General features: G+C 42.1%; 1 protein-coding gene across 4 annotated transcripts in view; it reads left to right on the top strand.

Annotated features, from left to right (window-relative positions):
* Positions 1 to 10: 10 nt before the first annotated feature.
* HMGXB3 (HMG-box containing 3) overlaps positions 11 to 22,335 on the top strand; it is a 46,266-nt gene continuing 23,941 nt past the window's right edge. The window contains exons 1-9 of one of the 4 annotated variants that reach the window (XM_034656881.1): positions 12 to 501; positions 3,081 to 3,219; positions 4,338 to 4,512; positions 8,107 to 8,604; positions 9,683 to 9,781; positions 15,795 to 15,926; positions 20,027 to 20,173; positions 20,270 to 20,442; positions 22,050 to 22,225. In XM_034656881.1, coding sequence (XP_034512772.1) covers positions 3,083 to 3,219; positions 4,338 to 4,512; positions 8,107 to 8,604; positions 9,683 to 9,781; positions 15,795 to 15,926; positions 20,027 to 20,173; positions 20,270 to 20,442; positions 22,050 to 22,225 — 1,537 coding nt within the window. In that variant the 5' untranslated portion in view covers positions 12 to 501; positions 3,081 to 3,082. Of the gene's footprint in view, positions 502 to 3,080; positions 3,220 to 4,337; positions 4,513 to 8,106; positions 8,605 to 9,682; positions 9,782 to 15,794; positions 15,927 to 20,026; positions 20,443 to 22,049; positions 22,226 to 22,335 lie in introns of all 4 variants that reach the window. The other 3 variants (XM_034656882.1, XM_034656880.1, XM_011223541.3) reach the window with 3 other exon arrangements.

Raw genomic sequence — 22,335 nt, 5'->3', positions numbered from 1 at the left:
GCAGCCGGCCGCTTCCGGTGCGCCGCGAGGGCCGCCGGGAAGTGTCTCCCTGGCGATCTGAGGTGTGCTGCTGCTGCTGCCGCTGCCACCGTCGCCGAAGCGGTGCTGCGGCGACGCCCGTGTCTCTGCTGTCTTTTTCGGGCTCCCTGGGGCTTGACCCCCGGGGCCCTCGGCAGGCGTCGGTGAAGAGCCTGCAGAGCGAACCTGTGCCCCCATACCCGCCCTCCACGACCCTATATCGCGACTCCGAGAAGGGGGAGCGAGAGGAGCTGTCGCGACTCCGCGCCGTGTGTCGCCGGGCGGGGCCGCGGGGCCGGGGCTCCTCCAGCCCCCGGGATGCGCGCGCGAGCCCTCGCCTCCACTTCCTTGTTGCCGCTGTCACGACTGGAGCCGCCTCTCGCCGACAGCGGGGAGCGCGAGTGCGCCGGCCAGCCCCCTCGTCGAGCCCCCGGGCCGGGCGCCTCCGGGAATGTGAGCCGCGCGGCTTGCACGCTCCTCCGGGTAAGTCCCGCCCTCGAGCGCCTCGCTGCACCGTGTCGCGGACATGCTGGGCGACCTCGAGGCGGGTGCTGCGGCTCTCTGAGCCCTGGTGTCCCTTCCGCAAAGTAGGAGCAGTAAGACGACTTTAGTCTTCTACTCCCGCATTTGGTACGTTTGGGACATCAGAGACCGAGAGACGGAAAGGAACTAGCCCAAAGGTAAGCCGTGGCCCCTGGCCGAGCCGTCAAAGGTCATCTCATGAGGTTTTGAGGAGCATCTGATGGAACATTGGAAGTGTCTCAAATTTGAAGTACTGCCCTTAATCCTGTTTTACAGATGAGAAAACTGAGGCTTAGATTAAGTAGGTTGCTCAAGGTCATAGAGCTCTGTGCGGGTGCTATAAAAATGTGTAACTTAGCCCTCATCTTTTGCCTTCCACAGCCCTTGGTTTTAACCTTTATATTATTCTGCCTTTTTTGGCATTGCTGTACCGAGGTCTAGAGTCTGAAAATAATCTTGGACCCAGGCTTAAAATGAAGTAGTCAAACAAGCAAAAACCCAGGGTAGTCTCTTCCTGCCCCCCCACCCCAAGGTGATTGTAATGGCTCTGCTTCCTAAATTGTTTTGCTCTAGGTGCTAAAACCCCCTGTATGTCATTCTTTACAGATCCTCTCCTGCAGTTACTGCTTCTCTGCAAGACTCTAAGGGCTGAGAAGTCAATTATTAGGGGCAAAAAAAGCATAGTACCCACATAGTCTTGATTTGAACTCTAGCTACTCTTATCCTGTGAAGCCACTGGCTTATTACCCAACCAAGTTGGGAGTTATGTTCTCTTGGGTTGCACTGTGACAGAATGCAGGGTTTATTTGTTTTAATGGGAAGGGAAATTAGAGATGACACAGAACAAGAAAGAACCTTAGGAATAATGTGTTTTTAACTGGGGTATATCTTTAAAATTATAGGTGACATCGCTTGTCTGCATTTTCTAGAGGAGGGTTTTTAGCTTTCACGACATTCTCAAAGGTATTCTTCCCTCCCCCAGATTTAGGAGCTACTGATCTCAGCCTTCTCATCTCATGTGAGGAACAATTTGAAATTCAGGGTGTAGTATAGACTTGTCAGAGATCACATGGTTTGAGTTGAGCCTTGGAGCCAGGTCTCCTGACTTAACAAGCAGTGCTCTTTTTCTCATTAAACCTTACCAGATACCTCATCATTTGTAGAGTGAGGTTTAAATGAGATGTGAGTGGGTTTGTAATACACAGATCTGTTCTGTGTTTACTGCTACAACTCCATCTTCCCAGAATCCTAAGTTCTTTTCTGACAGATTTTCAAGAGCAACTACAGAGTATCACTTCTGTCTCATAAAATTGAAGTGGGTTCTGGAAACCTTTCTTCCTCCAGGTATTGAGTCTTTTGGGTAAAACTCCAACTAAGAACGTGGCCACAAATAGATTAACTCTTCTTGAACTAGTCATTCAGGTTTTTTTATGCCTTCCTTTCCCTAGGAAAAGCTGTTAATAGATTTTCTGTTTCTTAGGCCAGGGAGCTAATGCTGGTCTGTCAGATTACTGTTTAGACCTAAGCTGTCCAATACCATAGCCACTAGCCACACTAATTCAAATTAATTACAATTGAACAAAAAAAAATTTGGTTCCTCAATCACACTAGCCATATTTCGGGTGTTAGTAGCCATATTGGAGAGTGCAGATATAGAACATTTCCGTCATTGCAGAAATGGTTTAGAGGGTTGCCATTGGAAATGGGGAGCAGTGTAGTATAACGAAAGAAGGCTCAGGAGTCAGCTTTTTGAATGAAAAAATCTTTCAAGTCCCTGTTTGGGTGTGGTGGCCTTAGGCAGATCATTAAGCACTTCAACCATAGATCTTTAATCTTGACTAATGAACACTTTCTTTTGTGTAGTGCTTGACTATTTTCAATTAGAGTTATATCTATGATGTCTTTTGAGCCTTATCACTATAAATTTGTAGTAAGGTGGGTAAGACGTCTATCTTTTTATACGTGAAAAAATTTGAGCCTGAAATAGCTAAAGGACCTGCTCAAAGTCACAGAAGGTGGCAGGGTGTAAAGAAATCTGTTACATACAAGCATTTATTGCATGTTTGAATGATTAACTGAATGAATCAGTGAAGCAGTTTGCTTAAGGTAATGAAATATGAGAGAAGGTCCAGAATTTCCTACTACTGGCTAAGTATTTGTTTCACCTTTTATCATATGGAATTGTTGTAATGTGGGGCTAATCTTTGAGTTGAAGAATTACTATATCCCAGGAGTGAATATAAGCAAATGAGCTGTCAAAGCGAGTGATCCTAAATTTGCCGGGTCAGAGGAATCACCTGGGGCACTTGTTAAGCATACAGATTGCCATATGCTCTGGAAATTCTGATTCAGAAGGGCTGAGGTGGAACCCTGGGATCTGTATGTTTATTAAGTACCCCCAGTGCTTCTTAGGATCTGCTGAGTTTAGGAAATGACTGAACCTTGAGGCCCTGGCAGAGATAGGGGATCATTGGATCAAATGGCTGCCGTCCTCTTTAGGATGGATTCTTGAAACCTGTTTGTGTTTGACTTTCCTCTAGCCATGGATGCATCATATGATGGTACTGAGGTAACTGTCGTCATGGAGGAAATTGAGGAAGCCTACTGTTATACCTCCCCTGGGCCACCCAAGAAGAAGAAAAAGTATAAAATACATGGAGAAAAGGCCAAGAAACCCAGGTTAGCCAACACCTTTTGGTAGCTGGCATTTATAAACACAGGCTACGTGGAGAGCTGTGTTGAGGAAGACTTTAGGCTGTGTCCAGATTCATTGAGAGTGCCGTGTCTGTTGTTGAAGTCTCTGGATGGGCAGTGGTGTTGTGGGGAGAGGGAGATGGGGAATAGGAAGTGGTGGATTGATACCAGCAGTTGCCATTCCTGGCCGGATCTGGATCATGTTTTTAGGCTGTCACAGGAAATTGTACCATACAAATGGTGGAAGCTATGTGCAAATGAAGTATGTTATTTATTATTAACATTATCGATATATAAGCATTTAATACAGGAAATTAATGAAAATATAGAATTATAAATAGTATCAATAACATCTACAAAGGTTATCCATGTTATAGTTCTAATCTCCCTCTTAACTGAATACACCAAAACTTCTTGCTGAGATTACCACTTTTGGGTTACTTTGGTAGTTAATTTACTTCCCTTTCTCAGCTCTGGGGAGGTTCTGTTGGCCAGTGAGATGGCCAGAGCTGTGTGGAGGAGTAAAGCGTGTAGGTGATAACCAGACTGTGATTAGCCCCCTAAGTAACCTTTCCCTGAGAGTGGGATGACAGGGCACCTATATATCTTTGCTCATACTTTGCTCATGCCTTTAAAGCCAGTCATTCCTACAGAAAAAGTGGTCCATGGGAAAGTAAGTCAGACAAGCTTTTGCTTCCAGGTTTCTGGAGGGAGAATCCTCCTATACACTGTCTGGGGCTGTTATTTGTGTATTTATTTATTTTTTAAGATTTTATTTGAGAGAGTGAGTGTGAGAGAGAGATCACGAGCGGGGAGAGGGGTAGAGGGAGTAGCAGACCCGCCTGCTGAGCAGGGAGCCTGATCTGAGACTTGATCCTGGGACCCTGAGATCATGACCTGAGCTGGAGGCAGATGCTTAACGGACTGAGCCACCCAGGCGCCATGGGGTTTTTATTTAAATAATTGTTTGTTTCAGTCCCTATTTAGATAAGTGCTTTGAAATGAAAAGCTAGGTTTTTTTACTCTTCACTCTCAAACCCTGACACTGTACTGTTTATTAGTTGAATGAGGGAAAAACCTTAAGAAGTCATTGCTTCCCCTAGGTCAGCTTACCTTTTATACTATTACGACATCTACTTGAAAGTGCAGCAGGAACTCCCCCACCTCCCTCAGTCTGAGATCAATAAGAAGATTAGTGAAAGTTGGAGGCTCCTCAGCGTGGCGGAGAGAAGTTATTACCTGGAGAAAGCCAAGCTAGAGAAAGAAGGTTTGGATCCTGTAAGTAATTTTTTTTCCCAACTAATTTCTCCATTGAGTTGGTGGTGAAGGCCTTGGGAAGACCCCACCCCCTGTTCTCCTGTTTCCTTTTCTTTTCTTGGGAAAACTTTGAGTTGAGTCAGTTTTATCTTTCTTAATGTAGTAGTTTATATAGGCATTTCTCCTGCACCCCACCAGTTTTCACCTTACTAATTGAAGGTGATGAATGTCTTACATTGATTGCCGTCAGTTATAACATAATCAGCAATTGGGCTGGCGAGTTTGGAAGTAGATACAGCTGCCTTGTATAATGTCACATTCTTCTGTTACCACTGGTGGTTGTGCACTATGCCAGAAGCAGATGATGATGGAGGAGACAGGCTTGAATTAAAAGAATGCATAAGGACATGTTCTAGTTTGTGTCTGTCAGCCATTTTGCATTTCTAGTTCACAAAAACAGAACACTGACAACTGTTAATACTACTGGTTTTTTGTTAAACTGAAATTCCTGCAGGAAAAATAACCTTGTTATTACAAGGTTAACTAACCTTAACTCCTTTTTTCAGTTGAAACATTGTCTCTGGTTTCTTCTTTGACAATGTAGAGCAAAGGTTCTTCAGGAATGCAACAGCTATGTTACAGCAGGAGAGGTCGTGTTTTCCCCTAGTGGAGGCCATCTGCCACTGCCATTTAGATTATTTGCCCTTATTGGCTGACATTTCTCTTTCTGGAAGAGTTTTGTGTTATCTAAAGTCTTGGAGATAACAGTCTGTACCCACTCCTTTATATTTTTATTTATTTTTTTAACGGTTATTTATTTATTTGTCAGGGAGGAAAGGAGGGAGAACACAAGCAAGGGGAGCAGCAGGCAGAGGGAGAAGCAGGCTCCCTGCTGAACAGGAGCCCGAGATCCATCCCAGGACTCTGGGATCATGACCTGAGCTGAAGGCAGACGTTTAACTGACTGAGCCACCCAGGCGTCCCTGTATCACCTCCTTTAGATGATCTGTTTATAAACTCAATCTGGGAGGCAATTCCTGTGGGGGGGGGGGAGTGGAGTCTAGGAGAAGTGTACATACTCCCTGTGGTTTCCCCATCATAAGGTCAGCAGCCTTTTGTCCTGATAGGGGAAAATTTTACCTATTCCCAAAGTGATAATGGTTTTTAAAGCTATACACTGATGTAGATCCTTATTAAGACTTTTACAGCATTTTTAAAATAAATCATCTGCAATGATTTTTTTCTTATCCATGTGGGACTTTATATCTACCATCATCTCTACCACTGCTATCAACAACATGAACAGATTAGCTCTGATGTGAACTAGCTGTGACCTTGGAAGAATTACTTAACCTTTGAGTTTTGGTTTCCTCATTTGTAAAGGGAATAATAGTACCTACTCACAATGTTTAAAATAGATGATATAAAGCACCTTGCTAAGTCCTTGGCACATACTGCCTTGGTCAGTAAATATCACTCTCGTAGGTTAAGTGTCCAGTGACCACATAATGAGAAAAGGTGGTATTTAATGAGCATCTGAATGTGCCAAGACTGAGTAAGGCTTTGGGTGCTGTGTTTGACCTCTCCGAAATTGCCTGGTGTGAAGGCAAGACCCTCCTGCCTGCATCCTTTGGAAGCCTGTCAGAGACCTTGTGGCAGCCTGGCTTCTCGGCAGCCCTTCCAGTCTCTTGGCAAGTGGCAAGACCCATGGTTCCAGTGTCAATCAGGTCGCTCTGGTGTCTCGGTGCGTGGGTTTGTTGATTAAGTCCAGATCATTCTTTGCATTTGCTACCATTTAATCTTGTTCTAACCTGTCTGCTTCAAAGGGTGACTTGAGAATGTCATTTCTCCATTTGGTGTCTCCGTGCGTGGGTTTGTTGATTAAGTCCAGATCATTCTTTGCATTTGCTACCATTTAATCTTGTTCTAACCTGTCTGCTTCAAAGGGTGACTTGAGAATGTCATTTCTCCATTTGGTGTCTCCGTGCGTGGGTTTGTTGATTAAGTCCAGATCATTCTTTGCATTTGCTACCATTTAATCTTGTTCTAACCTGTCTGCTTCAAAGGGTGACTTGAGAATGTCATTTCTCCATTTGGTGTCTCCGTGCGTGGGTTTGTTGATTAAGTCCAGATCATTCTTTGCATTTGCTACCATTTAATCTTGTTCTAACCTGTCTGCTTCAAAGGGTGACTTGAGAATGTCATTTCTCCATTTGGTGTCTCCGTGCGTGGGTTTGTTGATTAAGTCCAGATCATTCTTTGCATTTGCTACCATTTAATCTTGTTCTAACCTGTCTGCTTCAAAGGGTGACTTGAGAATGTCATTTCTCCATTTGGTGTCTCCGTGCGTGGGTTTGTTGATTAAGTCCAGATCATTCTTTGCATTTGCTACCATTTAATCTTGTTCTAACCTGTCTGCTTCAAAGGGTGACTTGAGAATGTCATTTCTCCATTATCTCTCCAGTAAAGGCTCCATAAAGGATTTGGCCTGTCTGCTTTTATGTTTCATCTGAGTGCTTCTTTCAACTTTCATCTCTGAGTGCTTCCTTTGTACCTTAAGTAGTCTCATCGACTTCTTGTTTTTGATGTATTCAAGGATCCTTTTGTAATGGACTTAGTGTTCCATTTAAAAGATGCATCTGAAATTATTTCCATTTAATTTCAGCTCTCACTTAACTGTTGGCTTTGAACTTTCTATTTTTCTTATTAGGTAACTTGCAGTTTAATTTGAAAAAAATAAGACAAAAGTACCCTTTTCTTGGCCATGAATGGTTTTGCTTCTACTTCCTGGTTTCCTTGCTCCTTAGAAGACCTGGCTTGGAGTCTTTACTATTTACCAATTTTGTGTTTGGGGGAAGTGTTCCTCCCTGAGCTTCAATAGGAACAACAATAGTACCCAACTTAATAGTGTTGTTAATGTTAAGGTCAGGAAAGTATTTTCTGAACTTCAAGATCCCAGTCAGTGTTAATATTTATATCCCCCCACTGCTGCCCCCAGTATATTCAGGTTCTTGTCAGATATCCCCATCCATACATACTTTCTCTCCTGAGGTGATCGGTTCATCCCGTTTTATAAGTCTGGGAGAAACCACTCTTATCAGAATCCTTGCTTGCTTCCTTGAGTTCCAGTTTGGTCTGTTGACTTGTATTTTATGCTTTTTAGGGTTTTACTGAACAGTATACATTCTGGTGTTTAAATCTCTGCTATTTTGGAATCCTGAAGTATCAGAGCTAGAAAGGAACTCATAAATAGCTAAATTCAGATGGGGCAGCAAGACCTAAAAATTGGAAAGTATTTGCTCAAGACTGAAGATCTGGGATTCCAGCTCACAGTTTCAAATGCCACGATCAGTGCCCTTTCCAGAGTTTGATCCCTGTTAACTGTCTCTTGTGTGATTGAGCAAGTAAGCTACATGAGCTAAAGCGTGATTCATAGGATGACATTGCTGTTGACAGAGGCTGACCCTCTCGAAGTCTTAGGTCACCAGAGGAGTCTTTATGGTCTCTTTTGCAGAAAACAATCCAAAAAGTGAAAAAAATAATAAATGTATGTGCATATGGTCTCACACCATTTAACTCTGCTTATCTCCCCTTCCCCCGCTTCCCGGTCCTCAGAACTCCAAGCTCTCTGCACTGACTGCTGTGGTTCCGGACATCCCAGGTTTCCGCAAGATCCTCCCCCGCTCAGATTACATCATCATCCCCAAGAGCAGCCTGCAGGAGGACCGCAACTGCCCTCAGCTAGAGCTTTGTGTGGCCCAGAACCAGATGTCCCCTAAAGGACCATCACTTATGTCCAACACTGCCCCGGAGGCAGTGCCCAGCCATGCAGGCATGGCAGAGCAGTGCCTGGCTGTGGAGGCCCTAGCTGAGGAGGTGGGAGCCCTTGCCCAGCCGGGTGCCGTACAAGAGATTGCCACCTCAGAGATCCTCAGCCAGGATGTGCTCCTGGAGGAGGCTTCCTTGGAGGTAGGGGAAAGCCACCAGCCGTACCAGACAAGCCTGGTAATTGAAGAGACCTTAGTGAACGGCTCACCAGACCTCCCTACTGGAAGCCTGGCCATGCCCCACCCCCAGGTTGGGGAGAGCATGTCAGTGGTAACTGTCATGAGGGTAAGTTACTTTGGTACTGATGTCTCTTTTGCTTTATCTGGAATTACTACAAAGGCAGCTAGCACCATCCAGTGGTAATTAATTAAGAGTGCTGGTGTGGACTTCTAGTGGGACTACTGTTCTCTTGAACCTTTTTCCCTTGGGCTTGCTTACTTTAAAGTTCTCTTCAGATTCTTAGGCACTCTTACCAACTCCTTTGCCCAGCATAGCAAGGACTTTCTTCACATGAGAGAGTACCTGAGGTGCATTAACGGCATTTAAATGATATGGGGTGTCCATGAATCAAAGCCAGAATCTCTCAGGCTGTTAGGATTTTATGTTCCCTGAAGATTGTTTCAGCAAACACAGTGGCACCTTGAACTGTTGAGAATTTTCAAATGGTCTTCCTGGGTACAGAGTGGGTAGGAAAAAGGAAGCTCTCTTCATGGCCAGGTTGATGGAACTTAGAGTTAAGAGGGAAGTCTCTCCAGTGGCATAAGTCCAGCCATGCCCAGTTGAGGGGAAGAACAATTTCAGTGATCCCACAGGCTGGTCCCCCTAGAAGCTGGGGAGCTACCACCATGCCCTCTGTTACCCTGGGAAGGGTGGCGTCCTCAGGGTAGTTCTGTTCAGGCCAAGAGGAATGTAGGCTGCCCTGGATGTAGGAGAGCTGGTAGTCCCTTGCAAAGGAATCTATGGTAGGCCTAAATCCATTTTATTGTTTGTTGCCTGAGGGCTATTTATGATAATGAAGCATGCCACCTGCCTGTTTAAGGCAGATCAATAGGATGTTAGAAACACTTGACAGGGTCAGAACGGTTGGGCTCTTCCACTAACCGCTATGTGATCTTAGGAGTCCTAAGTCTCTTAGGACCTCAGTTTTCTCAGTCTGTAAAATGAGGATGGCACGTTCTCTATGTTAACAGTTTTGTGTATCTTTTTTGTTCTTAATTAAAGTTTTGAGATAATTGTAGATTCATTTCTTTTGGATAAGCACACTGTGGTTATTGGACTTGATCTGTCTTTCAGTGTTGTGGGTGGCCGTGGGTATTCTTCATTCCATCTCAGTAAAACTGTACTTCTCTCCCTGTGCCCACAGGATTCCAGTGAGAGTAGCTCCTCTACGCCAGCCACACAGTTCATCATGTTGCCCCTTCCTGCCTACTCAGTCGTGGAGAACCCCACCTCCATCAAACTGGTCAGTGTGTGGGGAGTTGATGGAGAGTAGGGCTTCATAGGAATTCTCTTCCAGATAGTTTTCTAAAAGATTTAATAATGTTAAGACAGTGGGACTGGCAAAGGTCTCAAATTATCAGCTCCAGGTATTCTTTACTGGGGTTAGAGGTGTGGGGGGAGAGTCTATGAGTGGAGCTCTGCAGGATCCTTGAACTCCTCAAGGTACACACAAACTTTTCTCTTCAAGAGCATTTACCTGGGATAGGTTCAGCACCTCTTATCAAATTTTCAGAAGCATACATAATTTAGAAAAATTAAGGGTCATTGATCTGATTCAGTCTTACTATTGTACGGATTACCAAAAAAAAAAAAAAAAAAAAAAGGGAAGAAAANGCGTAGAGAAGAGAAAGGACTTGTTCTCTGTATGATTTAAAGCCATTGGGCTGCAAAACAAGCCAGAACCAGGACCCCGGTCTTTTGATTCTCAGTGGTTTTTCCATCACATATTGCAGCATTTGGGCTGAGATTTATCCCTAAATATTTCATGTTTTTTTCTGCTATTGTAAATGATAGTTCAGAACTTTTTTTAATACCTGATTGTTCACTAGTAATATATAATAACATAGTTGATTTTTTTGCATACTAAATTTATATTCTGCAGCTTTGTTAGACTCATGTATTCTGGTGGCCTTCTTGTAGTTTGTTGCATTTTCTACATAGATGGTCCTGTTGTCTGTGAATAAAGATAGTTTTATTTCTTCTTTTCTGATTTGAATTCCTTATTTCTTATTACACTCTCTGGGACCTCCAGTACAATACTGACTAGAAATGGTGAGAGCAGATATCTTTGTCTTGTTCCTCATCTTAGGAGGAAAGCATTCAGTCTTTCACCATCAGGTGTAATATTAGCTATAGGTTTTTTGTAGATACACTCTTCAAATTTAGGAAGTTCTCTTATATTCCTAATTTGCTGGGAGCTTTTAGCAGGAGTGGATTTTGGATTTTGTCAAATGTTTTTCCTAGGTCTGTTGAGTTGTAAGAATTTTCTTTTTTAGTTTGTTAATGTGGTTAATTTCATTGTTTTTTGAATGTTAAACTAGCCCTGTATTGGAATAAACCCCACTTGGCGATCGTGTATTATCCTCCTAGTATATTGTTGGATTTGATTTGCTGAAACTTTGCTCATAAATTTTGTGTCTACATTCATGAAGATGTTGTTCTCTAATTTTCTTGTATAGTGTTTGGTTTTAGTGTCAGGGTAATGTTTACCTAATAGAAAAAGTTAGGATATACTTTTCCCTCTTCCTTTTTCAGGAAGAGTTTGTGGGGTATTGGTATTATTTCTTCCTTAAATGTTTGGTAATTGCCAGTGAAATCATTCTGGGCCTGGAGATTTCTTTGTGGGAAGATTTTTAATCACAAGTCCAATTTTTTTTTTTAAAGATTTATTTATTTATTTGACAGAGAGACAGCCAGCAAGAAAGGAAACACAAGCAGGGGGAGTGGGAGAGGAAGAAGCAGGCTCCCAGCAGAGGAGCCTGATGTGGGGCCCGATCCTAGACCGCTGGGATCACGCCCTGAGCCAAAGGCAGACGCTTAACGACTGAGCCACCCAGGCGCCCCCACAAGTCCAGTTTTTAAAATACATATAGGACTATTGAGATTATCTATTTTTTTTTAAAGATTTTATTCATTTATTTGACAGAGATAGAGACAGCCAGCGAGAGAGGGAACACAAGCAGGGGGAGCGGGAGAGGAAGAAGCAGGCTCATAGCGGAGGAGCCTGATGTGGGGCTCGATCCCATAACGCCGGGATCATGCCCTGAGCCGAAGGCAGCCGCTTAACCGCTGTGCCACCCAGGCGCCCCTGAGATTATCTATTTTTGAGTGAGCTTTGGTAGTTTGTCTTTCAGGGAATTTGTCCATCTCATCTAAGTTGTCAAATTTGTTGACGTAAAATTGTCCAAAACATTCCCTTAACTCTTTTTTTTTTTAAAAACTGTGGTAAAATATGCATAATAAAATTTACCATTTTAATTTTTTTTAAAGATTTATTTATTTATTTGATAGAGATAGAGACAGCCAGTGAGAGAGGGAACACAAGCAGGGAGAGTGGGAGAGGAAGAAGCAGGCTCGTAGTGGAAGAGCCTGATGTGGGGCTCGATCCCACAATGCTGGGATCACGCCCTGAGCCAAAGGCAGACGCTTAACCGCTGTGCCACCCAGGCGCCCCTACCATTTTAATTTTTTAGGTGTACAATGCAGGGTCATATTAAGTATATTCAGTGTTGTGGAGTCATTGCCAGTACCTATTTCCAGAGGTTTTAGTCATCCCAGACAGAAACCTTGTGCCCGTTAAGCAATAACTCTCCAGTCTTCCCTCCCCCAGCCCCCAGTAACCCCTATTTTACTTTCTGTCTCTGAATTTGTATATCTTAGGTGCAGGATATAAATGAAATCATGCCAATATTGTCCTTATGGTCTCATTTTTTCACTTAGCATGTTTTCAGGGTTTACCTATCTTGTACCATGTATCAGAATTTCATTCCTTGGTATGGCTGACTAATACTCCATTATGTATATATCCTACATGTAGTTTATCCATTCATAGACAGTGATGGGCAGTTAGTTTTCACCTTTGAGCCATTGTGAATATTGCTGCTATGAACTTTAGTGGATACATGTCTGTTTGAGTCCCAGATTCCAGTTTTTTGGGGGGTATACCTAGGAATGGAGTTGCTGGATCATATGGTAATTCTGTGTTTAAAATTCTGAGGAATGCTTATCCTTTAATATCTGTAGACTATAGTGATTTTACCTCTCTCATCACTGATAGTGGTGTTTTGGGTCTCCCTTCTGTTTTTCCCGACAAATCTGGCTAGAGGTTATCAATTGTATTGACCTTTGAAGAACCAGCTTTTGGTTTCATTGATTTTCTTTATTATTTTTCTGTGTTGTATTTCACTGATATTTGCCCAGATCTTTATTATCTTTCTTCTGCTTACTTTGGGCTTAATTTATTCTTTTCTAGTCTTAAGATAGAAGCTGAGCTCATTGATTTGAGACCTTTTTTCCTAATATAGCTGCTTAGTGCTATAAATCTCCCTCTAGGCACTACTTTGGTGGCATCCCACAAATTCTGATATGGTATGTTTTTCATTTTGTTCAGAATACTTTCTGATTTATTCTTTGACCCATAAGTTATTTAAAAGTACATTATTTGCTTTCCAAATATTTGGGGTTTTCCAGGTATCTTCCTTTTATTGATTTCTAATTTAATTCCTTTATAGTCAGAATTTCGTAGTTTATAAGACTTGAATCCTCCTGAACTTACTGAAACTTATTTTATGGCCCAAAAATATGATTTGTCTTGATAAATGTTCCATGTGCACTTGAAGAGAATGTGTCTTCTGTTGAGAATGTGTCAGGTTAGGTCAAGTTGGTTGATAGTGGTCAACTCTTTTATATCCTGACTGATTTTCTGTTTGCTTGTTCTGCCAGTTATTGAGAGAAGGCATCTACCTGCCACTATAAATAGTATTTATATCTTTTTAAATTTTTATTAGTGTTTGGGTCATGTGTTTTGACTCTTATTAAGTACTTAAACATTTAGGATGGTTATGTCTTTTTTTTTTTTTAAGATTTTATTTATTTGAGAGAGAACAAGCAGGGGGAGGGGCAAAGGGAGAGGGAGAAGCAGATGCAGGACCCTGAGATCGTGACCTGAGCTGAAGACAGATGCTTAACCATTTGAGCCACCCAGGCGTCACAGGATTGTTATGTTTTCTTGATGAATTGACCCCTTCATCATTATGAAATGACCTTCTTTATCTCTGGCAATATTGTCTAATATGAAATTTACTTTGATAATGAGCTTTCTTTTGAGTATTGTTATTAGAAAGTAATATCTTTTTCTAGTGTTTTATTTTTAACCTATTTATCTTTGTATTTAAGGTACTTTTTTTGTAAGTGATATATAGTTTGGATCTAAGAGCAAGACTTGACAATCTCTGTTTTTTAACTGCAGTATTTAGGCCATATACATTTAATGTGTAAATGTATAGTTAGGTTTAAATCTGTCATTTTACTGTTTGTTTTCTTTTCGTCCTGTTTTATTTTGCTATCTTTTGAATTGAATATTTTTATGAATCCATTTTCTCCCTTACTGGCTTATTAGCTATTAACTTTGTTATAGCTGTTGTGGTGGTTTCTTGAGGATTAATAGTGAACATCTTTAACTTACCACAGTCTATCTTCTAAAACTTGTGGATAAACAATCTATTTTCAGATTAGAAAGTTGTCATATCTTCAACAGGAACAGCTACTGCAACCTAATTCATGGAGAAATTACAGGTTTCTCCTGAGCCTTTGCTCTCCTGGAAATTGTTATTCTTTCATGATTTAATAAGTGTCAGCCAGACTCTTGCAGAAAGCTTTTATAAATAATACTTAAGAATGAAACATCAGCCTCAAACACTAGCATTTTTTTCCTAAAGTTATTTCTATAAGCTTCTATTTAGGAGTCTTTCCAAGTTCATGGTAATTTATTTATAGAACTGACCTAACTTAAATTTTTACTGTGCTTTCTGGTGGTCTTCAGAATGAATATTCTATATGGAGCCACAGCCTGAGCAAAGATGAGAGATGTTTTATATCCCAGTGATAATAATTTCTCACAAACTATAGAGTCTTTTACAGTTTACTAAGTGACATATTTTCTTCTTACCTCCTTTCTCTTTAGGATATAGAAGGGCAGGTGATTTTACAGAGGAGGAAACCCAGGGCCCAAGAGCTAAAGTCATCCAGTGTGTTAGTGGTGGAGTTGGAACTCAAAGCCTGGTCTCTTTCCCGGGTGCCACACACTTCACCCTCATCCTTGACTTGCTACCACTCTTAGAATTTCCCTTCCCCTAGGCGTTCTGGCAGAGGTAACTTAGGGAGATGTTTGCTTTTTGGCCAGTCTCGGGAAGGTGAGATTAATATCTGGGTAAACACCCGTAAGTGACAGAATAAATCTGACAGGGAAATGTTTTCTTTGCAGCATTAATCAAGACATGGAGCATGGCTAGTTTCTATTTGCAGCTGAAATATAATAACCTGTTATAATCATTCTTTTCAAAGGGAAGTCATTGGAGATGGTGAGAGCCAGTAGCTGAATATATCCATATGCAGATAAATTCTGTCGGGTGTCAAGGACTTGATTTCTTTTGGAATTCCCTCTTTTTTTTTAGTGGCATTGTCTGTTTTTATATCTCTGAACCCTGAGTCTTTGGTTCTCTGATTTTTTTTTTTTTTTAAAGATTTTATTTCTTTATTCGACAGAGATAGAGACAGTCAGCGAGAGAGGGAACACAAGCAGGGGGAGTGGGAGAGGAAGAAGCAGGCTCATAGCAGAAGAGCCTGATGTGGGGCTCGATCCCATAACGCCAGGATCACGCCCTGAGCTGAAGGCAGACGCTTAACCGCTGTGCCACCCAGGCGCCCCTGGTTCTCTGATTTTTAACAAGAATGAAGATGAAGCAAATTCTTCGAAGTATTGAGGACTGTAGGGTGCAGCCAAGTGCATGGAAGCAGTCTTGGACCAAGAATCAAAGACTTCAGAGTTCTAGGTCTGGGTGTGCCCTGATTCACTATATAGTTTGAAGCAAAGCATTTAACCAATGTGAACTTCAGTAGTTACAGTATCTAGTTCACAGCATCGCTCAGAGTGTTAAATGAGATATTGGTAAGATGTGTTAGCACTATGTGGTACTTGGCTTAATTAGTAGTAATTATTGCTCTCTTTATTCTTCTGATACTTCTCTGTGTAACCTTGGGCAGCTGTCCTTCCTCGTGTGAACCCAGTTTCTCCATTTCTAAAAAAATGAATTAATTGTATCTTAGGACAATTCCAGTTCTGACCTTTTAAGATACTAGGAATTGGCTATCCTTCTGCAAGCTGACATTTTCTTGGCATTGTTGTGGTTATAACAGTCATCAGGCTCCAGGAGAGGTTACACTGTGGTGTTGATTCTGACGTGCTCTTTTCCTTACAGACCACTACATACACCCGCCGGGGCCATGGGACGTGCACCAGCCCAGGTTGCTCCTTTACATACGTCACCAGGCACAAACCACCTAAGTGCCCTACCTGTGGCAACTTCCTAGGAGGGAAGTGGGTCCCAAAGGTAAGGTCCAGTGGTCATTGCTGCTTTGGAAGCCCCACAGAGTGGGCTCCCTGGTCCCCTTTAGAACAGAGGACTTAAAAAATAAATACTCATTTTTATTTTCTGACTATACAAGTAAGTCCGTCTCATTGTGACTGTTTAAAAAAGAATAAAATGTTACCCACAATCTTAAGCCATCCAAAGAAAAACCATTGTTAATATTTTGGTGTATTTTCTTTCAGTCCTTTTTCTGTGAATATACAAGTTCTGTAGCTTTGTAGCTCGCCTTTCCCCCCCCCAACAACATATCATGACAGATACTCTTGAAGACCATTATCTTTAATTGCTTTATGACTACACCATGTTGATTTATTCATTTCCTGCTAGGGTTAAATTTTTAACAATCCACCCTCCACACTGACTGCTTAGTTACTCAGATGCATAACTCACCTCTGCTCGCTTTTTAGCTCAGAGTCCTTTCAGTATCCTGTAGTTCTGTTAAATGTAGAAGTCCTTATCCTGATATTTAGGTCTTTCATAGTTAAATTTCCAAACGTATGCCTCTGTCTCTGTTTCTCTCTAAGTAAGTGATGCCTGATAAATAAATCAGCACCAGAGTTATGCCCCTGTGAAATTCAGTTCAACATGTTTTTTGTTACTTGTTTCATGCCTTGCACTGATAATATAAATCATACATCTTGCCACATTTTTTATATAAGACTATAAACTAGGGTCAAAAGAACTAGAGTCGTCAAGGATGGGTTATAGAGGGGATGGTCTTGAAGGATCAGTAGAATTTGGGTAGGTAGAAAAGGAAAGAGGGCATTGTTTTTGTGAAAATCGCTTAGGCTAGGTTTGTGTTTGTTAGATGTCTAGCTTAACATGGTCCAAACTTATCCATGTAGAGAAAACTTACATAGTGGCGTACCTATTAAGTTCCCTCGGCAGTGTCTATAGATCATCTCTGAAAAATACTGGCATGGTAACTTTTGCCTTCTGGCTGAGTGTTGGGAGTGCAGGGCATCACTAATTCCAGGAGACAGAACAGGTTAATAATTAAGAATACACTTCTGGAGGCGCCTGGCTGGCTCAGTTGAGAGAACATGAGACTTTTCATCTCAGGGTTGTGAGTTCGAGCCCCACATTGAGTATGTGGAGTTCACATACAGACCTCCACAAACAAACAAACATGAAAGAAAGAAAAAAACATGTACTTGGTCTCTGCACCAGGTTCCTGGCACCAAGGTCCTAAAACCGTAGAAATTTCCTGAGTGATAGAGGAGAGAGGAACATCTTTGGCGGGGATAAAAAGTACACTTCTGGAGTCAGCTTTCCTCAGTTTAAATTTCTGCCTCCCGGGGATTTTAGCTGTGAAACCTTGGGCAAGTCACTTTATGTCTGTTCTTTATTTGGTTTATCTTTCATTTGTGAATGGAAATTAACAATAGTGCCTACCTCAGTAGGGTTGGTGGAGGGATCAAATGAGATTATCCCTGTAAAGTGGATGGCGCATTCCTAGTATAGATTAATTCCTCAGGGGTCACTGCTGTCACCCTTGGCAGAATGTAATTGTCTCTATCATTGCTCTTCACGCTCTCACTTGAAGGGGCAGAAAGGACCCAGTGTTAGTGTGTTTCAGGAGATTTTGTTGAGTTTCTTTTGTTCACCGTCTCTGTTGTGCTGCTGTGCAGCCATTCAGTTTCCTCCCACCCTAATTATTCTCCCCCAGATGTACTTCCTCAGCTGCAGTAGAGAGATTGAATAGGATAGTCGGGATCCTCCTGGGCCCTTCTTCACAGATGCACAGCAGGTGTGTCAAATGACCTCATTTCTTGTGCTTTTGCATGGAAGAGTTCTAACTGATCCTATGGCCTTGTCTCCTTCAGGTTCTGTTTTTACTTTGGCTTTTTTTTTCTTTGTCATTTATGTCTATTTTCCCCCTTTGAATGAAATAACTTTTGAGCCATGGTTCTTTTTCTAAGATCAAACTCATGATGTGAAACCAGTTTTTTTTCTTAGTTACTTGTCCCCCATCTTGACTTGCTAAGTCAGATTTTTTTCTCCAAAGGTTTTTATAAGAATTACCATGTAAAGAGTAGATGCTGTGGTTGCTAAATCTCATAGAATCAGAATAAATGAGCATAAGAAAAAAGATAACATTTTAGCATCATTGCACTTCGAATTTTAGAGATAAAAGTGACTTTTGTTTTCAGATAGTTCAAGTCCAAGTCTCTAGCTGAGGAAAAATAGATTCAAGAGAAGTGACTTGTTAAGTTCACATAGCTAATTATGTCAGTGCTTTTCCACTAAATCACACTTCTCAGGCATTGCTCTGCTGTTTAGCTGCAGAATCTTAAGATTTCTGGAGTTCTGATTTTTAAAGCAGCAAGTATAAATAGTTTCTAAAGCTCCAAATGTGTTCATGCCCGTCAGGAAATGACTCGCCTTTTCTTGTATTGTTCCAGAGTTTATATTGGCTAAAATTAGCCCCAGAAAGTTTGGCGCTGTTCCCAATGAATTGGATGGAACAAAAGATGGTGTATAAAGCTCTTTAGCCCAAGGCCTCACTCCTTTGGCTCTCTGATAGTGGTAATTGAGGTCTCTGTGAGTGGGCCACTGATACTATTTACCTTCCATCTTAAAAGAAAGTGACATCTAAAAAGGGTAGGCTGAGTTAAGGAAATGTGAGCTCACTAGCTAGTTTTTTGCCCTGATTCCTTAAATTATTCAGTCTCCCTACAGAGGATTTTTATCTAAAATAACCCACTTAGTGGGCAGTGTTTTGCTCAAAGATTTCATTGCTGAGGTTTAGTTTAACTTGTCTCCTGTTTTCTGCTAACTTTTCCCTCTCCAGCAGCCAGTAGGCTCTGTGCAGTTTACTCGGAATTTTTCTCTATTTACTTGTCCTTAATGGATTATTATTGTGTGTTAGAATCTGGGAATGCTTTACTGGAGATTTCTTAAAGGTTATCCATATTGGTTCTTAACCAGGGGCAACGTGCTGCCCAGGTGGCTTTGGAAATGTGAGGGGTTTTGGTAGTCAGTGACTGGGCGGGAATACTGAAATTTAATAACATTAGCCATAGACACTAATCTTCTGTGATGTACAGGGGAATCCTGCACCATGAATTGGGCCATCCAGAAGGCTGTTGTACTGCTGTTAATGAACACTGAGAGCCTGACTCCTCTTATTTCATGGTGGTGAAATGAGGGTTCTAATGAAGTTTGTCTTAGGTGACATAAGTAATTAGATGTGAAGTGCAGCCTAGGTGGAACTCAGCTTTTATCCTTGTTTATAGTGCCTTTTGCTAGTCACATGGAATTTAAAAACCTTTCTGAGACCTGTCCTGGAGACAACCACTGTTTTTTAAAAAAATTATATATGTGTATGTATATAAATATAGGTGTATGTGTACAGATGTATGTATAAATAATAGTGTATTTTCACAGCAGCGCTGGTGGGATAAAAGCTGCTGCACCAAGGAATTTTTAAAAGTAGGTTGATCTGAAATAGCAGCTAGTATCATTAGTGAGTTTGACTATTTTCTAGTAAGTAATATGTATGAGTTAATTTGACCAAGGGAGATGTTTGTGGCATGTGTGTAGGTCAGCCTCAAGATTCACCTGAAAGAATCTGGGACAAAAGAGTTTTCCCCAATAGAATTGGAAGCTTTGAATCTCTCCGTGTGAGATTTGACCACATTGGGATTAACCGAATCTCATAAAGGGATCACCAAGACAAACAATTTAGGACTTCTAGGCCCAGTATGTCAATATGTCAGCTTCTTTCTAGACATAGAGAAGCATTGAACAAAGGTCAGGCCCAAAATGCCAATGTTTGTTTGCTGAAACTTAAAGAAGCTATCAGTGAGAGATTTGTTAGGAGAACAGCTTTATCCTAACTGGGGTGTTGAATACTGTAGTGAAAGGGACCTAAAGTCAGAAGACTTAGATTCAGGCCAGTTTTGTACTTGGGCCTTTAAGTTAGCCTGTCCCTTTCCTGGGTCTCCGTCTCCTGATCTGTTACATTGTTGTTGTGAGGATCGAATGAGAGAATACTTGTGATGCGTTGTCTGCTATAAAATGCTGTATGAATACAGGCATTCTTATTTTTTTCCTAGGAAAAGCCAGCCAAAGTCAAAGTGGAATTGGCTCCTGGTATCTCCTCCAAAGGCTCGGTGGTTAAAAGAAATCAGCAGCCTGTCAACACTGAGCAAAACTCCCCTAAGGAAAATGCCTCCAAACTGACTCTGGAGAACTCGGAAGCTGTAAGCCAGCTCCTAAGTATGGCTCCTCCAAGAGAAGTGGGTGAGGAGAATGAGTGGGAGGAAGTGATCATCTCAGATGCCCATGTTTTGGTCAAGGAAGCTCCTGGGAATCGTACAGCAGCCACGAAGATGCCGGTGATCAAGAGTGGTGTGCAGCCTGAGGTCTCTCTGGGGACAACTGAGAATGACAGTCCTGGACCAGACATACCACCACCAGCTGAGAGGACCAGCACCTGCAGTCCTCTCCCTGCTCCTAAGAAGCCTACAGGGTAAATTAATGTGCTCATATATTATAAGGTTGTATTTAGAATAGCAGGTTGGGAAATGCTCCTTGTTTTATGCTGTGTCCTTATAGCATTCCTGAGAGGGAGGAGGTCCCAATTAATGGTTCCTATTTTAGAGATACAGAAACCAGGGCCTAGAGCCACGGAATGAATGATTTGCCTTGCCTCTTACACTCTGCTATCTATGCGTTGCTGTTACGCTCCTGTACAACTCTTCGTGTCATTTTCTCTGAAGCAGTTATTAGCTGCTGGTATAGGCTGAGGGCAGTGTTACAAACTAGTATCCAATCTTGGATACAAGATTTGGAAAGAAAAGCCTTATTAAGCCATCTTATAGAATGATTCCTGTCCTGGTGGTCAGAGAATTCAGTTCTGGTTGTGATCTGTCTCTGACTCCTGTTTGACCTCGGGCATTGTCCCTTCATGCTCGTTCTCTCCTCTGAGGAATGTTGAGTTGGGTATTGAAAAAAATCTAAAATTTAATGGCTGACCTTAACAGACTGAAAAAGGTATGGGCTATTTTTCCTCCCCCTTCCCTCCTTAAAGGCCTGACTGGATTTTTGGTATGGCCCCTTCCCAGGGGCTGTTGTGGTCTTACGACTAACGGCCCTTATTTGCCTTATTTGTTTATATCCGGTGGTTCTCAACAGGGAACACTTTTACCCCCAGGGGACATTGAGGCAATGCTTGGAGACGTTTGGGTATGTGACAGCTGTGGGGGAGGAGGTGCTGCAGGCGTCTAGTGGGCAGAGGCCAGATGTGGGCCAAACGCCCTACAGTGCACAGGACAGGCCCTGACAGACATAGAATTAGCCAGCCCACTATGTCAGTAGTGCCAGGGCTTAGAAATTCTGGTGTATATTATTTGATTTAAAACGTTTTATTATTGAATAGGAAATATATTCACAGGGTTCAAACTCAAGAGATACAAACTGAAACAGATCTCTCTTCTAGCCCGTCCTCCACTCATCCATTTCCATTTTCCACGCAGTCCGTATTCCCACCTTCCTGTGTTTCTAGTCATAATTTTATACACATACTACTTACATGTATATGTATAGATGTGTATGTGTGTATATATTTTTTTCTACCTCTTTTACATAAATGGTAGCATAACTTATATACTTCTACATCTTGCCTGTTTTTATTTAACAGGATACTTTGGGACGGTTCCGTGTTCTTAGAAAATGGAGCCATGCAGTTTAGACCTTTTGTTTTGGGCAAGTGAGTCACTTGGCAAATGTGTATTTAGGCCTTCTATGATGTAGACTTATGCTCAGCACTAGAGCTCCAGAGAAAATGTGGCTTTTGTTCTGCAGGGTCTCTCAGCTGCCCTCATGTGGGAGACTGTGATAGACTTTAAATACTGATTAGAAGCAGATCAGATAGTATAATTACAATAGATGTTGGTGTTCTGCATTGTGGGCACTGTTTTGTGCTTTTTTATCTTCATAGTGACGCCATGAAATATCTGTCTAAAGCCTGACAGTTGACTACACTCTCCCTCTACTAAAATGCTATTTGGAGATTGTACTTTGGTTTTCTTCCCCTTGGGTCTGGAATTTTTAGATTTGCCTTCTTGTTTTTTTCAGAGTTGACCTGTTCACCCCTGGGGCCAGAGCCCCGGAGCTTAAAGGCAAAGCTCGGGGCAAGCCCTCATTACTGGCTGCAGCAAGACCCATGAGAGCAATTCTCCCAGCCCCGTCTAACGTGGGCCGAGGCAGCAACGTGGGACTGCCCAGGGCCCAGCAGGCCTTTCCCCTGAGTGGTAAGGGCTGGGACAAACCTGAGAGCGGGGAGCTGTCCAGCGGGAAGGGGACAGGAGTAGGAGCTGTTGAGAATAGAGATGAGAGACTTACGGAGACTGAATGCACTTAA

The sequence above is a fragment of the Ailuropoda melanoleuca genome, chromosome 3 (assembly GCF_002007445.2).
Source record: "Ailuropoda melanoleuca isolate Jingjing chromosome 3, ASM200744v2, whole genome shotgun sequence".
In the NCBI taxonomy this organism is placed as follows: domain Eukaryota; kingdom Metazoa; phylum Chordata; class Mammalia; order Carnivora; family Ursidae; genus Ailuropoda; species Ailuropoda melanoleuca.
Note: the sequence above shows the minus strand (reverse complement) of the source record. Positions and strands in the feature narration are given on the sequence as shown.